This window comes from Odocoileus virginianus, chromosome 21, assembly GCF_023699985.2.
Source record: "Odocoileus virginianus isolate 20LAN1187 ecotype Illinois chromosome 21, Ovbor_1.2, whole genome shotgun sequence".
NCBI lineage: Eukaryota > Metazoa > Chordata > Mammalia > Artiodactyla > Cervidae > Odocoileus > Odocoileus virginianus.
In genome coordinates, this window is record NC_069694.1 from 27,928,058 (window position 1) to 27,945,657 (window position 17,600).

Sequence of the window (17,600 nt, forward strand, 5' to 3'; positions counted from 1 at the left end):
ATGATAATCTCTAGTTGCTTTCCATGTTCCTACAAGTGGCATTATTTTTGTTCTTTTTATGGCTGAGTATATTCCATTGTATATGCGTGTCACATCTTTTTTATCCATTCTTCTGTTGACAGACATTTAGGTTGTTTCCATGTTCTGGCTATTGTGAATACTGTGAACATGGGGGTACATGTATCTTTTTGAATTAAAGTTTTTCGTGGGTATATACTCAGGAGTGGGATTGCTGTATCATACAGTAGTTCTAGTTTTAGTTTTCTGAGGGTCCTCCATTCTGTTTTCCATAGTGGCTGCACCAACTTACATTCCTACCAACAGTATAGGATGGTTCTCTTTTCTCCACATCCTCTCCAGCATTTGTTATTTGTAGACTTTTTAATAATGACCATTCTGACCAGTGTGAAGTGGTACCCCATTGTAGTTTTGATTTGCGTTTCTGTAATATGTGTGATGTTGAGCATCTTCATGTGCCTACTGGCCATCTGTATGTCTTCCTTAGAGAAATTTCTGTTAAGGTCTTCTGCCCATTTTCCCATTTGGTTGTTTGTTTTTTCATTGTTGAGTTGCTGAGCTATTCGTATACTTTGGAGGTTAAGCCCATGTCAGTCACGTTGTCTGCAGATATTTTCTCCCATTCCATAGGTTGTCTTTTCCATCTTTATGATTCCCTTTGCTGCGCAAAAGCTTGTAAGTTTGATTAGGTCCCATTTGTTTACTTTTGTTGTTATTTGTATTGCCTTGGGAGACTAGAGACTAGAAGTTTTACAACTTGATATCTTAAGTGAAACAAAAACTTCCAGAATCTAGATTTGGTGAATTCCAAAATGATCAGGTTCCTAGGCTCATGTTGGGGAATGGCTAGACGTTCAGTTCAGTTTGTTATTGACCCTTTATTGTCGAAACCGCATGCATCTTTACTCAACAAGAATCGGCAGATTTTTCCATACTGTTATGTCAAATAAGTGTGATTTCCCTAGATTCTACTTACCTTTCAGGAGGCTCCTTGCAAATGGCATTTTGGTCAGGGTTTTAAGAAGCTAATGGGTTAACATTTTGAAGTGACTTTGCCAGCCAGTATTAACGAAGACCTGAGGTTTATAGTCTTATGAATAATCAGTCTATAATCTCTACATCCTACTTCACCAAGGCAAATTGAGTTCTTGCTCCTTCCTTTCAGGATCAGTCCTTTCAGGATCTCCTGAAACTCTCTGATGTTCAGTTTAATCTGGTCATACCCATATAAACTGTTCATTGTTGGGGCATTCAGAGAAGTTTACTTTGGATCTAAGCATCCTTGGTCAAGAAACTGGCAACCTGGCAAGTGATTAATTGTCCCTTGGTAGAATCTTTATGATTTTCCAGATCTATATTATCCATACTTAGTATTATGCTTTATCTTTAGAAGGTGACTAAAAGTTGAATACCTATTTCTATTGTATCTAAATTACTATATTCTGTGGTTCTGTTTGTTTATAGAATTCCTATGTGAATCTGAGGAGGAAAATTCCTACCTTGAATGAAGGCACTGTAAAGAGATGGAATGCTGATGTGGGGACTAAACAGTGGCAAAATACAAAAAGGTACAGCTGAAGTGTCTGTCTGCTCATAGAGCTTTTAAAAAATCAGTGTTTTCCCAGTTGATTTTGCACAGTACAAGGATGTAAGATTCTGTGGTCCATTAGTACTCTGTTTGGCTGCTCTAGTGGCTCAGCAAAGAATCTTGCAATTTAGGAGGTGAGAGTTTGATCCCTGGGTCAGTAAGATCCCTTGGAAAAGGAAATGGCAGCTCACTCCAGTTTTATTGCCTGGGAAATCCCATGGACTGTGGAGCCTGGTGGACTTACAGTCCATGGGATCACAAGAGTCGGACACGACTTAGTGACTAAATCGTCACCCAGTGGTCTACTACTTGGTGATCTTCAGAGAAACAGAACCAGTAGGGGGTGTGTGTGTGTAGAGAGATTTTAAGGAGTAACCCATTCCAGTATTCTTGCCTGGGAAATCGTATGGACCAAGGAGCCTGGCAGGCTATAGCCTGGGAGGTCACAAAGAGTTAGACACAACTGAGTGACTGAGCACAGACACACTCAGTTGTAGGGGGTGGCAAGTGCAAAATCTGTGAGGCAAGACTGCAGGCTGGAGACCTAGGGAAGAGTTGATACTACAGCTTGAGTCCCAAGGCAGTCTGAAGGCAGAATTTCCTCTTCCTTAAGAGACCTTAACGCTTCCTCTTAAGACCTTTACAACTGATTGGATAAGGCACACCCCCTTTATAGAGGGTAATCTGCTTTACTCAAACTCTGCTGATTTGATTGTTAATGTTATCTAAAAAAATACCTTCACAGCAACATCTCCATTGGTGTTTGACCAATTCTCTGGCCAAGTTGATACATAGAATTAACCATCACAGCTAGCATGTAAGCTCCATGAGGACAGCTCTCTTTACTGCAGGACTTCCCTGGGCCTTTGATATGTTTATGTAATTGTGACTCTGAGCAGGAAATATAGTCTATAGTTTCCCAACACTGCTTGACTTTGGATCCCTTGTTTGTTGAACTCTTACTCACAGCTGAACACCTTAGGCAACCTTGTTGTAAATAATGGAACTCCTACCATTGTTAAAGATTGTACTCATTTTTACAAGCATTTCCTTTTAGAGACACTTTAGGTGTTGCTTTAGAATTCTGGAAAGTAGTTACACCAAATAATTGCATCTTGACTTGCAGAGCACAAATGGTCAAGAACTGTTTGTGCAGTTACTTCTAAGGTGGAAGTGAGCATACCCCCCCCCCCCCGCCCCGTTTTGTTTCCACTTCACTAGAATAGAAATAAATAGGGCTTGGGAAGCTGGGTATGTTGGGAGTGTTGTATTTGTCTTAAGAAAATACTGACCCTTGGTCAAGCCTTGTTCTCTTCCCCTGTTGCTTCTCTGAGTACATATCTTTTTATTTCCATGTTTGCCTCTGAAATTTTGAGATTTCACAAATGAAATAGACTCTCAGATGCACATGGCAGTATTCAAATAACTTAGAGATAGGAGGAGTTTGAAGGACAATTATTATGCCTCTTGCTATAAGGAGACATATTTTGATTTGTTTTAACCACGATCTTATTCCTAATATAGGGAAATAAGAGAGATATTTTCATCTCCTGCGTGTCTGACTGGAAGTTTTTTAAGGGAAAGGTAATATATATTATAATAAATTTAAAGTTTTGTTAACATTCTGTAAAGATAGCGTGGTTACTGTGATTAATAATACTGTATTGTTTATTTGAAAGTTGACTAAGAGAGTTGTGGCTCAGCTGGTAAAGAATCCACCTGCAGTGTGGGAGACCTGGGTTTGATCCCTGGGTTGGGAAGATCCCCTGGAGATGGGACAGGCTACCTACTCCAGTATTCTGGCCTAAAGAATTCCATGGACTGTATAGTCCATGGGGTTGCAAAGAGTCGGACATGACTGAGCGACTTTCCTTCCTTCCTTCCTTAAGAGAATAGATCTTAAAAGTTCTCATCACAAGGCAAAAAGTTTGTAACTGTGTAGTGATTGTTTCACAATATATGCTCTACATATATCAATGCACTATGTTGTACACACCTGAAACTAATATAATGTTATGTGTTAATTATCTCTCATTAAAAAAACTGTGAAAGATTATAAAGAAAATTGTTTGAGGGTAAAATAATATCTCATTTAAAAAATTACCTTTTTCCCTACAAAAGCACGTATATGTTTGCTGTAGAAAATGTAAAAAAAAAAAAACAGACACGAAACAACAACAAAAATGAAAATCAGCCAAAATTCAGCACTTACACATAATAGCTAGAGTTTGTATAAATATCTTTCTCTATGCAAATGTGTTCTCTTACAAAAAATGGTATTGTTTTATATTTTTCTTTATATTTAATGTTTTGTCCACTTTATGTTTTATTCAATTTTTGTAATAGTATTTCTCCATAACATTATTTTCATGGTTTCCAGGTATTCCATGGGAATGACATACCTTAATTTATTTGTTTCTTTATTTCTGGATACTTAGGTTTCTTTGAATTTTTAAGTATATGAAAACATGACTTTGTACTTCTTTTCCTAAATAGTGATATAATATTTATTTAAAAGAATTTGTCTCTTTTCAGACACTAAATATATTATTTCCCAAAGACTGTGTCTGTTTTTAGATAATATATTCAGTCCAGTATAATTCTTGGGCTAAGATAGTCATTTCATTAGTAATTTTCTATTGGATTACTACAGATTTACTGCTTGGAAACCCCTTTTTTGGTTCCTGCTTCTGGTTCATGAAACTGGGAAACAAAAACTTTTATCTTTTACCTTTGGCTGTTTTTTTTTTCCTTTACTGGAAAATAAATATTGATTACTCATTTAAGGTAAGGCAGTCTCTGATGTAAAGTCTGATAGCATATATATTGTTAATGCAGACTTGATATTTTTTGGCATTTTAGAAACAATCATGTTATTGTAAAGGTGAGAAAAAATAATTTTATTACAATGAAGCAAGCTTTAGAATAAACTTTTCATCTGAATAAATAATAAAATACTTAATTTTGAAGCATCTTTTTTCATTTACTTAATCTGTCTTTCATTTTATCTTCCTTCAACAGAACAGATGGAGAAATGATATCTATTCATTTGGACTTAAATACAGCAAGGAACACCTTTAAGGAATTAACCCAAAAGGACTGGATTACTAACACGGTGGTATTCTTCAGATTGTTACTTGGAAAAAGAAAATACACTGAAACATTTTTAAAAGAACTCAAAATTTCAGAAGAAATATCTTGTTTTCACATATTCTCTGAAGCCCTGTGGCTCATAAATTAAGTTAAACTCTGATAGTACTCAGGAGTTTCCCCACATAGGGTAAATAGATGATATAGTAGGAACATAGGTTACAGATAGTCAAAACAGTTTATCTGTACCACACATGTTTACACGTATATGCACAGACTCCCCTAGAGGAAATGTTTTCAACTCTGGTTTTAGGAAGGTGATTAAAATATTTGCTGAGACAGTTACACCAGAATAAGAGCAGCGTATTATTTGCAGTTATTTTACACTTAAGTATAGAAATGAGAACACCTTTTCTAATGTGACTGTCCACCTCACAAAGGGCTGTGTGGGTTCTTCTGTGTTTCATTGCTTTGCTGTTCCTTTTCTGTAGATTCTAGAATGTTCTTATTCTTTCTGTGATTGTTGCTTCTATGTTTCAGCACTGTTATTACTATCTTTAGGCTTCCCACTTGGAGATGCTTCAAATATGCTTCCTTTTTTAATACAGCCTTTCCTAACATATAGCTTTTATTAATTTATTTCCCTGTTCTATTACACTGATTGATCTAGGGGTAGTATTATCTGTGTTCTTCCCTCAGTCTGTTTCTTCCTAGGTCTCTGGTTCTTTTCTCTCCCCCACTTTCACTTCTCCTCTCTTTGCTTTTCCCTCCCTCCCCGATTTGGTCTTTTCTTCTGCTTCTGTGGCTCTCATTCTCCTTCCCTCTCCACAGCCACGCATTCTCTCCCTGCTCTCAGCTCCCTCACCTGCTCTCTTGCTCTGTCTTGTCACAGTCCGCATTAGCTGCGAGTTCTCTCTCACACACACTCTTTTCTCTCAAGGGGAGATGAAAATTTTAATTATGTTAACTTTGGCAGAACCACAGCCCAATTAGGAGTCTGAAGTAAAATGGATCCCTAATTAAGCACCTTTATCCAGGACTCTGCAGCACTTAGAAAGATCACCAAAAATAGAAAACCATTTCTGCATTTGTGAAGGGAAGAGCTTGGACCAGTTCATCACTAAGGCTAATATACCTTGGTTGTGCCAGAACAGTATCACATACAGTGCAAGCAACATAATCTTGGAGCAGTCTCCCATTGTTTCAGATGAGATAGTTGGATCAAAAGACCTATAATATTTCTTTCTATTTTGAGATTTCTGTGATATGAACTCACAGACTTGGCCTTCCTTCATTTATTCAGCGAACAGTTGAATACTGCCGTGAGTAGGGCACTGTGGTGGGATTCCTGATGCAGATGAGACAGACATGCTTCCCATTCTTAGAGGCTCTTAGTTCATGAAGGGAGACAGATAGCCTTTGTGCAGTTGTCAGTGTGAAGACTGGATGTGTTTTACATTCCACTGTCTTCCCTACTGCCTAGCTTAGAACATAGTGGGTGTATAATAAACATTTTTGGGTGAATGAATTCAGTCATTACTTAGGGCTGTGAGTGGTTGGTTCTATTTAGAGTGCTCAAAACAAGGTGCCTGGGGGGAGGGGGACTGTACCAGTTTCCTACAGGGGAGAGACATACCAGGCATTCAGGAGGATGTGCACCAAGGCCTAAGACGTGAAACTCAGTCACTGGCTCCAGAGTTTTGCAGTGGTTCTAAAGGCCTGGGAGGCTTGGGGGTGTGGATGATGAATGGCATAGAGGAAGAGGGAGGCATGGAAATGGGTTACAGTGCAGTAACAGGTGTGCATGAAGATCGAACCTAGTAGAGAGAGCCCAATATGTTTACAATAGATAGTTATAAGAATTTGTACATTTAGAGAAACCATCTGCTGCTACTGCTGCTGCTAAGTCACTTCAGTCATGTCCAACTGTGCGACCCCATAGACGGCAGCCCACCAGGCTCCCCCATCCCTGGAATTCTCCAGGCAAGAAGACTGGAGTGGGTTGCCATTTCCTTCTCCAGTGCATGAAAGTGGAAAGTGAAAGTGAAGTCATTGAGTCATGTCTGATTCTTAGCGACCCCATGGACTGCAGCCTACCAGGCTCCTGCATCCATGGGATTTTCCAGGCAAGAGTACTGGAGTGGGGTGCCGTTGCCTTCTCCATACCATTTGCTAGTATCTTTTAATTCAGTGCTTGAGCTTTGGAGTCGAAGAACCAGGAGAGATTCTTACTTAGCACTGTGACCCTGAGCAAGTTAATTTCTCTGACATGCAGAGTTCTTTTTTATAAATCGGGGATAATAATATCTGTTATACAGAGAAATGACAAGAATAGATGACCTTATATATGTGAATTAGCACAATATCTGGCAAATAATAAGAACCCTGTAAACACTAGCTTATCTTCTTCGTGGGTTATTAGGCAAATTATTACTGTTACTCAGCCCATATAACACATACAAATTCACAATTCTATTTGATTCTTTCTTCAACTTTTTTCTTCAAATTTCTTCAGAGTTTTCTTCAACTTGCATTCTGAATTGGGGAAATTGTAATATTGGAAGAGAGAGAAACTAGAGTTTGATGAGACAGGTGATTCTGTGAGAAGATAACAGGAAACCATGTTGGCTTTCATTGTAGTTCCTTTTTGTTTTTGTTTTTTAATTTTTGTTTTACTTTGGGAGATTCTGGCATATTCTTCCTCTTTAATAAATGAGGTGTGATAATGGAGCTGGAGGGAAGACTATGGAACTTATTAGGGGGCTGCCTTTTAATTCTAAGTCCATTGTGCATTTAGTACAATCTTGCACATGTGATTTCTTCTTGATCTCCTACATAAAAAACGCCAACAATTGGATGGGGAAAACACTTGTCAAATACGTACTCTTAGGTACTTGGGAGGGTAGATGAGATGAATTGTAAATATGGGTTTTAGAAAGATGAAGTGATCATTCCAATTTCATGGTGGAATGAAATTCCAGGTTCCACTCTTTATTTTATTACAGTAACTGCACCCAGTTCCTGCTGTGTTTGACTTGTCTTTTCCCGGATCCTTTTTGACTACAGATAACATCATGTCTCAGGGATAATCTGATCAAAAATCTTCCATTTCATTCTCCACACCAAGAAGCATTAGAAGTTTTCTTCCTTCTCCCAGAATGTCCTGTGATGCATGATAGTAACAACTGGGAGAGCCTGGTGGTTCCATTTGCAGAGGCTGTTTGTAAAATGAATGACCAGATGTCAGGGGTTCTGGGTAAGATTGATGGTTTACACTTGAAAATACATGACAATCTTCTCAATGGAAACACCTAGCAAAGTTATAGCAAAATTTAGGTAGATAATTGTAAACATATTCATGTTTTTTAGTTTATATTCTTAGCATATAAACATGCTATAATCGTTACTGTGTCATCCAAAATGGATTGTTCTAGTCACTTTTTAGTGATCTTGTAATGATACATGTGAGACTTGGTCACGAGGTCCTTTGCCCCCTACTTTTCATTAAGAAAAACTTCATTCCCAGACATTGAAAGACTAGTACAGTGAATCCCAGATACTCTCTGAGAGTCAATAGCAGTTATATTGTGTAAGCATCTCCCTCTTGGTGTATAGATTTTCATTTTTGTTGAACTCTATGAAAGTAAATTGGAGACATTTACCCATATTATTTGTATGCACATCTCGTAAGGATATGGAATCCTGTATTACCATGACTTTGTTATCACACCTAATAAGATTAGACATGATTCCACCATATCACATATCTAGGCCATGTTTAGATTTCTGCACTTATCTCAAAAAGCATTTTGCAGAATTTTTTTTAAAGAAGAGCCTGGGTCAGTTTTTCTATACAGTGTTTCACATCTAGATTTGTCTGATTGTTTACTCTTTTCCCAGTGTTTCTAATACACTGGAAGTTAGGTCTAGGGCTTGATTAAACTTTGTTGAGGTCTTCGACACAGCATATTCAGCTCAGGGAAAACCTTTCTTATGTTTTTCTTAAGTCACATTGTAAGTGATGAAGCAGTTGTTTAAAGCAGTTTTCTTTTTCACAATGCTGAAAGGTGGTTTTTAAGAGTTAAAAGCTCATGCTCAGAGTGGAAAAAGTCATAAACACAAATAGTTCTTTATCTGATTTTTCATACTGTATGCTATTTCACTGGGGCAAAAAATGTGACTAATTAATTTTGTCTAGCTCCCCCCCCCCAAATTAATTAGATCAAGTTTGTGGCTCTGTTACTGTTAAGGCTTTTTTTTTTTTTTTTTTTGAGGACATTAAACTTTCATTTAAACTTACTTCTTTGAGGACATCTAGATTTTCAATTGCAATTGTATTTACTGAAAAGTTTATTACAAATGTGTTTTTATATTGATACCTATAATACATATGAAATACTCTGTTTTAGAAAATATTGACTACTTTTAGAAAATAATTTTTTGACTACTTAAGAAAATATTGACTACTTTTTGCCTTTAAGAATCCAAGAAACATTACATGCTAACAGTTATCTACCTTTGTATCCCTCAGAGGAATATTGGGCATCTCTGAAAGAATCTGCTTTCATCAATCTGGTCCAGATGTTTAAAAGAGCCATCGTTGCTCAACTGCATTATTGGACTGAAAGTTCTGAGAATAACTGTCACATTAAAGCTCTCCTAGAAATGTTGAAAAAGCTGTATAGGGTAAGTGCTGATTTATAAACCCATATATCTTTATTTTGCAATAAGAATTTTCTTGATTTCACCTGGCTTGAATCTTTAACAGACTCTTACAAAGCATGAAGTTGATACTACTTTTTTAAAATGTTTTTTGTGAAGTCATGCATATAAAGGAGTGTGTATAGTATCTGTGTATAGTTTAAAGACAAGTAGAAAAACAGACATGTGTAACTGCCACCTGTGTTAAAAAAGAAAACATCTCTAGCATTTTGGGAATGCCTGTGTGTCTCTCACAGGTTGTACTTTCTCACCTGAAGGCAACCAGGATCCCGGATTTTCAGTTACTTGTTCCCTTAACACTTCCTTATTGTTTTATAGTTATATGTAACTTTAGATATTATGTTGTTTAATTTTGCTGTTTTCAAAATTTAATATGAATAGAATACGCTGCTTACATAGTGTTTCATTTTATAGATTCATCCAGATTAATACATCTGTCTGTATTTCACTCATTTTCTCTCCTGAGTTTATAGTATGTCTGTACCATAAATACCCATTCCAGTATTTTTTTTTAATCCAGGCAAAAATTACATGTACTTTATTTTTATTGCTAAATTATGAACTACCATGAATATTTATCTTTTGTGAAACCAAACAGCTTCCAAACAACAGCAGCAGCTTCAAAACATAAAGCTAAAAGTACACAAAGAATAAAGCCAATTTAAATTTTAATTACTAGAAAAACTTTAAAATACTTTTCAACTTTTAGTGTAACAAATAGAAAAAAGAGTGTTTTTTCGCATTTGTCAAGCAAAACATACAAAAAGAAAGTGATAAAACATTGTAGAGAGTACAGTAAATAATTATAAAACAAAATTCCATGTCAAAAAAACCCCAAAATACTTACTCTAATGTAACTAAGATATGTTGGATTTTGTATTATAAAGATAGAACATATTTTTTGTTGCTTTGGTTTTTTAAATTTTGAATTTGTTTATTTTTTAATTGAAGGATAATTGCTTTACAGAATTGTGTTGGTTTGTGCCAAACATCAACTTGAATCAGCCATAGGTATACATATTCCCCTCCCATTCCAGTATTGATTGATATGTAGTATGTACTGTTTGCAGTTCTATTTGGTGGGGGGAGAGGGTTTCTCACTAAGAGATATGTATAGTAAGAGGGTTCATCACTTAAGAGATATGTATAGTAAAAGATATGTATTGTGTATCAAGTGTTAGTTTTTAGTTTCCATCCCTAATTCTGGAATTGATAGAATTGAATTATGTTGTTCTTTATTGGTAGTGACAGTCTTCCAAAGTGGTTGGACCAGTTTAAATTGTCTCCAGGAGATGATGAGAATTCCTTTGCCCCATGTCTGACTTTAAAATTTGGAAAGCATTTTTGGTACCACATTGAAATGATGGCAGATTATGATTTTAATTGTCTGTCCCTGGTTCTAATGCATTAGAGCACGTTTCCATCTTTATCATTGCAGCACTTGTTTCCTCTTCTGTAAACACTTGTCCTTTCGCTCAGTGTAAATATGTTCAGACTTTTCCTGTTGATTATAGGAGTGCTTTTTATTTTGGATACTAGTCCTTTGTCAGTTATATGTGTTGCAAATATCCAGTCCCAGTTTGCAGCTTGTCTTGGTGGTTTTTGATGAACCCACAATCTTACTTTTGATGTAGATGATGCTGTCAGTCCATTCCTTTATGATCTTTACTCCATCTGTTTTGTTTTAAACTTTTCTTTCACTTCAGGGTTTTAAACTATTTACCTTAATCAGGGATCCGCAGGGCTTCCTTTTTGGAAGGGACTAGACAGTAATTATTTTAGGCATTTGTGAAATTTTACAAAGTAAGCAGAGGGCCTGATTTAGCTCTGAGAGCTGCTCCAGATAGTCTTCTAACAGAGATGATACCTGGGACCAGAGGGAGAATGCAAAGAGAGGCTCCTGTACCATATGTCTGATGTATAAAAGGTTAGAAAGCTAGCTAACAACCTGTTGAATGAAATAAAGTATAGTCTATCCTCCCATCTTGACAAATAAACCTTCCTGATGACAGGGGAGGGCTTCCCTGGTGACTCAGCTGGTAGAGAATCTGCCTGCAATGTGGGAGACCTGGTTTCGATCTCTGGGTTGGAAAGATCCCCTAGAGGAGGGCGTGCAACCCACTGTAGTATTCTTGCCTGGAGAATCCCCATGGACAGAGGAGCCGGGTGGGCCACAGTCCATGGAGTTGCGAAGAGTCAGACATGACTGAAGGGACTAAGCACAGTGTCAGGGGAGGTCAGATTTGAATTTAGAAATACCAGCTCCTTGCAGAGTTCTGCACTGAGAGCAAAGGTGCCGATGAACCCTCCCCCTGGCCCATCCCGGGGCCTCTGCCCTGCTTTTCCTACCTGGGCTTTATCCCACACCAGGGGCGTCCCATGGCCATGTGTGCGCCCCTCACCCTCTGTCTCTGTTCTGCCCCACCTTCAGCAGCAGCCCTGGTGCACGGGAGCGTTGGGGTGTGCTCACCTGTGACTTCCACTCCCCAGAGAGCAAGTGGAGGGAGAGGCCTGTGCAGGTCCTGGGGCTCTTGGAGCCATTTGAGCAGGGACTTAGATCTTGGGTTCTCGAGCTCAGTGTAGATGGGAATATGTGGGCTGCATAGACACAGCCCCTGACCCAGCATACCCCTTGTGGGAAGGGGATTGGCTGGAGAAAGGCCAGAGCAAAGACCTTTAAATCAGAGACCCAGGGCAGAGGTCAGTCTTGTCCAGGTCTGAAGGGAGTATTGCGGTTAGCTTTGCCTTTCACAGTTTGCTGTTTAAACCAATTGAAAATTTATTTTCATTATTTTCCATATGCAAACAATTACCTAGCACCACTTAACTGAAATCCTGTCCTTTCTACACTGATAGGAGATGTAAACTGTCATAAAACAAGTTTCTGTGTGTGAGATTCATTTCCAGGCTCTCTTCTGCACTGTTAGTCATTTTATGTGGCTCTGTATTATTTATATTTTTCTAAAAGAAATACTCTTACCTTGTTCTTAAACTGAATCTTGGCTATTTTTGGCATTTGGCTCTTCCACATCAATTTCATTCATTTATTTATTTTTAAATATTTATTTATTTGGTTGTATCGGATCTTAGTTGCAGCATGTGAACAGTTAGTTACAACATGTGGTATTTAATTCCCAAACTAGGGATTAAAAGTAAGTAGAAGTTTATCATCATACCATCAATTTCTACTATTAAATCACAGGTATTCTTTATGCTCCTGAAAGTTTAGGGCTTTGGCAATGCGGTAATTGAATAGAACTAAATTCTGGTCATTAAAGTATCTTTAACTTGCTATTTATTCTGATAATCTGATTTATAGCCATTAAGCAAAATTGTCTTTATATAGAAAACTTTCTCACAGGTCATATTTTATTTAAGGTAAACAAGACTAAATGTCAACTACCTGAAAATATCTTTGAAATAAATGAACTCACACAGTGGCTTGATTTTTATGTAGATGCATATAGAAGGTCCTCCTGGAAAGTGAACTCGGTAAGTATGGCATATTTAAAGAGGGTATTGATCATTGGTAAGTTAATATAGGCACTTGTGCTTTAACTTTGTACGAATTTCCAAAAATTCTTACACTCTGCAAAATTGCCCAATAGAAATAGTAGGGCTTATGAGAAAAACAAGGCATGCCCCTCAAAACCTATGCAGTTTTGTAGCCAGAACTATGATAGAAAAGTGCCTGCTACCTGGGGAGATAGCTCAGATCACGTGGAGAGTGCCATGAGAAGATAAAAAATGCACAAAAACCTAAGGATAGAAATCTATCCACAGGCTAATTAGAGGACCAGTGGTACTGAGGTAACAGATGAGGGGGAGCTTTGCTTTTAAGGTGGGCATAGGAGGCCGGTGACTCACCAGGGGCCAATAGTATAAGGCTGTAACTTTGGTGAGGGTTCCCTGGGTGTTAGTACTTACTCCTTTTTTATTAAAATAAAGCTAAAGAGCTCTGGCTGCCAGTTCAGCAGCTAATCTATTTTTTCTCCTTTTCTCTGAAGATTCTCATTCTACTAGCACATCGTCCTTTGCCTGGCAAAAATCAGGTCTGAGCTAACCAGTTTTCTATATTACATCACTCCCCTATTTATTAAATACGTGTAAACTAATTCACATTTCAGAAATAAAGGTAGGAGCAGAACAGACTTTTTGGGAAAGTGTCTAGAGTTCATAATTAATGAACTAAAATGAGCACTGAAATTAAATGAGCACTGAAAATACTAGGTTTATGTACCTTTCATTGATATATAAAACATTTTCCTAGAATTTTATATATCCTAGCACCACTGGCCAACATTTTTGATTGCTTTGGCTACAAGTATTGAGACCTGAAACCATCAGGGATTTAAGGCTAAGAAGTAAGGTGTAAGATTTCTCTGTCTTTTCATTTATCAAAATTGTTGTCATTTCCATTTTTAGGACATTTCAGTAGACGTCCAGTATCCTGTCATATTCAGTCGTTTTCCATTTATCTTTAATATTCTGTCAAAAATAAAACTACTGTATGCAGACTCACTTCTTAAAATACAGGTATGCGTGCTTATTTCTTTGTCTTTGTTAGCAAATCAAATGATGAGTATCTTTTTCAGTGCACAATGTCTGGGTGATAAGGGAGCGACCCAGTAGTGAAACCAATGGTGGTCATAGCATTCATGGAGCTTATACTATAATAAAGAAGGCAAGCGAGACTGTCATAATTTAGGTTGGGTTGGCCTTGAGGCATATTAGGGCCTCATTAATAAAGCATAGCGCTTGGGCCTAGGTACAGGGCTTTTATCTTGAGAATAGCGCCAGTAGTCTTCTGAATGGTGCTCAGAGAGGCAAAGCAGATGTGGACTTGATTGGGATTAACAATATATGTAGGAAGGTCCAATCTAATGGGAAAACATAGTAGTGGGAATAGAAGTGCTGGAGGAGTCTTGAAATTCAGATGCAAATAAATGACTGTGTGCTAAGTCATTTTAGTCATGTCCAACTCTTTGTGACCCTATGGATTGTAACCTACCAGGCTCCTCTGTCCATGGGATTCTCCAGGCAAGAATACTGGAGTGGGTCACCATTTCCTACTCCAGGGGATCTTCCCAACCCAGGGATTGAACCTGCATCTCTGACGTTTCCTGGATTGGCAGGCGGGTTCTTTACCATTGAACCACAGTCAGCCAAAATAAATAAACGGCTGGTACTCTGTGATTGTGCCATAATAAACTTTTGTAAAAAGTGTTTCCTTTTCACATGTACTTACTGTCATCAACTGACTTGGTTCTGTTTGTAGCTTATCCAGCAAAGTGGTTTTGAACTTAAAATTGAACAATTGCGACAGCCTCAGAAAATATACCTCATTGCATTTTTTATAAGGGCTAAATTTGTTAATATAGGTAAAGTATTTAGAACAATGCCTTGCACAAAGTGCTAAAAGTAACTTTTACCCTTGTATATGCATCTGTATATGTGCCTGTATATGTATATGCATGAATAATATTTAAATATATTTCATAAAACTAGATACTTTTACATAATACAGTTACCATAATAAAACAAAATAGGAAGTTGATGTAAGAGTTACAAGTAAGATCATTGATGAAATATTTAAAAAAGAATATTGAAAGGAAAAAAGATACAAGAACTTTATTTTGCTTCAACTCTTAACTCTTCTCTTGATTTTAAACAAGTTTCCAGTAATTATTTTATGGAACTGGCATTTGCTTCCTCTCTGTTTTGCCAAGAGACACAGATGTTATCCCAAATTGTCATTTGGTTCCAAATGGACAATCTGTATGTCAGTCTGGGAGTCTTTCTCTCTCTCTCATGTTAACTTCCTAGATTATCTGTCCCCTAAAATCAGTCTGAATTTTCCCCCTAAAAAAGGGTATCTTTAGAGAGGTCTCTCATCCTCCAGTTTAGCTTCTCTTCTAAACGTCTGAACTTCTCATCCTGATGAGAGTATTAGGTTTCAGCTTACTGCTTCAGGCTCCCTAGTCAGGCTAAAGACTGATGGTCTTCAGCCTGGTCACTGAAGTGTTCATATTTGTGTTTATAGCAGGGGTGCCCAACCCCCAGGCTGCAGACCGATACTGGCCTGTGGTCTCTTAGGAACCGGGCTGCACAGTGCAGCAGGTGAGCAGCCGGCAAGCGAGGGAAGCTTTATCTGGCATTTCCCATCACTCACATTACTGCCTGAGCCATCCCCCCCACCCCCGGTCTGTGAAAAAATTGTCTTCCATGAAACTGGTTCATGGTGCCTAAATGGTTAAGGACCACTGATTTACATGGTACAGTGGTCCAGAGGATCCTGCAGTTGGTCACATTCCTGCTCACCCAAGTTGATCCTACAAAGCTTTTCATTCCCTACGTTTCATGTATCTTTTGCTCTTAGGGGTAAATGCTGAATATATAGTCTGTCTTCAGTGGTATATAGGCTTCCCTGAAAGCTCAGTTGGTAAAGAATCCGCCTGCAGTGCAGGAGATCTCATTCAACTCCTGGGTCAGGAAGATCCCCTGGAGAAGGGACAGGCTACCCACTCCAGTATTCTTGGGCTTCCCTTGTGGCCCAGCTGATAAAGAATCCACCTGCCATGTGGGAGACCTGGGTTCGATCCTTGATTTGGGAAGATCCCCTGGAGAAGGGAAAGGCTACCCACTCCAGTATTCTGGCCTGGAAAATTCCATGGACTGTATAATTGTGTGGTATATATAGTCAGTGGAGTATTTGGAGCTCTTATTCTAAATGTTTGTGACATGTACTTACAATAAACTGAGTTGGTTTATTCCACTTTGAAAATTTCTACTTAAGAGTCAATGGTGAAATGAAATGAAACATTTTTCTTTTCCCAGGAGAAGAAATTTCGAGCTTGTATGAGGTTGGCTGGCATTGCGGACCAAGAAGGGTCTGCATTACCTTTACTGCCCACCTTTAATCTGGTAGTCAGAAGGAGTCACTTGATTGAGGATGTTTTTAATCAGCTAAATCAATTTGAAAATGAAGATCTGAGGAGGGAGTTAATGGTAAAGTATAATTCTTACTTAATATTTTTGCTGCTGAGAGAAGGAAAACGTAAGAGAACATAACAATGGGCCTTACAGAGAGGGAACTACCTCCCTTTTACACTGGAGTTGTCTGTATTGGAGTTCCCCTAATTTTCCTCAGTTACCTGTGAATTCCAGGTGAGAAGCTGCCATTGTGCTCTGGCTAAGGAGCAGCAGGTGAAATGGTTGTCCTCTCCAGTACTAGCCCTGAGATATTCATTTCCTTTTTGAGGCCTGACCAAGCCTGGCTGGTCATCACCTTTTAAAGGTTCCAGTGAGATGGGGTTGACACAGAGGAGAATTGAGAGTTTGTTTCTGCTCTCCTACAAGAACCCAGATTGCTTTGTTGAAGAGAGAACATTCTCTTTATTGACTACATAGTTTTCTGAGGGTATAATTGTAGGTATCACCATGTCCTGAACATTCATTAATGATCCTTGGTTTAGTTACTGTGTCACTTGTCTTACTAATAGATACTTGACATAGAATAATAATGACTAGAAGATCTAATGAATGTTTTCCTTATGCCAGGAAATATTATAAAAGCTTTACACCTACTTGTGTAACCCTTTCAACCACACTGTGTAGAAGGTTCTGTTTTTTCTTCCTGTTACAGATGGGAAAACTGAGGTACAAACTATTAGGTAACTTATCCCAGAGTGAAACAACTGATAAGTATCAGAGCCAGGATTTGAGCCCAACAATCAGGTTTTAGGGACTTCCTTGGTGGCTCCAATGGTAAAGAATCTGCCTGCATTGCAGGAGACCTGGGTTTGATCCCTGGGCCGGGAAGATCTCCTGGAGAAGGGAAAGGCTACCCACTCCAGTATTCTTGCCTAGAGAATTCCATGGACAGAGGCTACAGTCCATGGGGTCTAAAAGAGTCAGACAAGATTGAGAGACTAACACACACAAACACACATCAGGCTCTGGACTTTCCACTTAATCAAAACAAGTGAAGATTTTTCTGATAATATTTATTAGAATGGTTTGATGGGAGATGTTAATTTATCACTTGTCCTACTCAAATTAAAGAATGATTGACTCGACCAAAGCTCAAGATACTATTTTAAAAATACGGAGTTTGCAGTTAGAGCTGGCATTCTAAATATTTTTGCACATAGATAATTTTTAAAAACCTGGTAAATCCATT

At 38.1% G+C, this 17,600-nt stretch overlaps 2 protein-coding genes and 1 long non-coding RNA gene across 5 annotated transcripts in view; 1 reads left to right on the forward strand and 2 right to left on the reverse strand.

Moving 5' to 3' along the window:
- The window catches only part of PYURF (PIGY upstream open reading frame), an 89,507-nt gene that overhangs the window by 47,104 nt on the left and 24,803 nt on the right, over positions 1 to 17,600 (reverse strand). The window lies entirely within an intron of this gene.
- The window catches only part of HERC5 (HECT and RLD domain containing E3 ubiquitin protein ligase 5), a 46,882-nt gene that overhangs the window by 10,868 nt on the left and 18,414 nt on the right, over positions 1 to 17,600 (forward strand). The window contains exons 9-16 of one of the 2 annotated variants that reach the window (XM_020868995.2): positions 1,483 to 1,586; positions 3,131 to 3,190; positions 4,628 to 4,721; positions 7,763 to 7,952; positions 9,228 to 9,382; positions 12,797 to 12,910; positions 13,844 to 13,954; positions 16,256 to 16,426. In XM_020868995.2, the coding sequence (XP_020724654.2) occupies positions 1,483 to 1,586; positions 3,131 to 3,190; positions 4,628 to 4,721; positions 7,763 to 7,952; positions 9,228 to 9,382; positions 12,797 to 12,910; positions 13,844 to 13,954; positions 16,256 to 16,426 (999 nt within the window). The remainder of the gene's footprint in view (positions 1 to 1,482; positions 1,587 to 3,130; positions 3,191 to 4,627; positions 4,722 to 7,762; positions 7,953 to 9,227; positions 9,383 to 12,796; positions 12,911 to 13,843; positions 13,955 to 16,255; positions 16,427 to 17,600) is intronic. The other variant, XM_070452123.1, reaches the window with a different exon arrangement.
- Positions 7,654 to 9,303, reverse strand: LOC139030220 (uncharacterized). Its single transcript, XR_011482507.1, has 2 exons — positions 9,213 to 9,303; positions 7,654 to 7,913 (listed from the first exon to the last, which is right to left on the reverse strand). It is a non-coding gene; the product is annotated as an uncharacterized lncRNA (long non-coding RNA).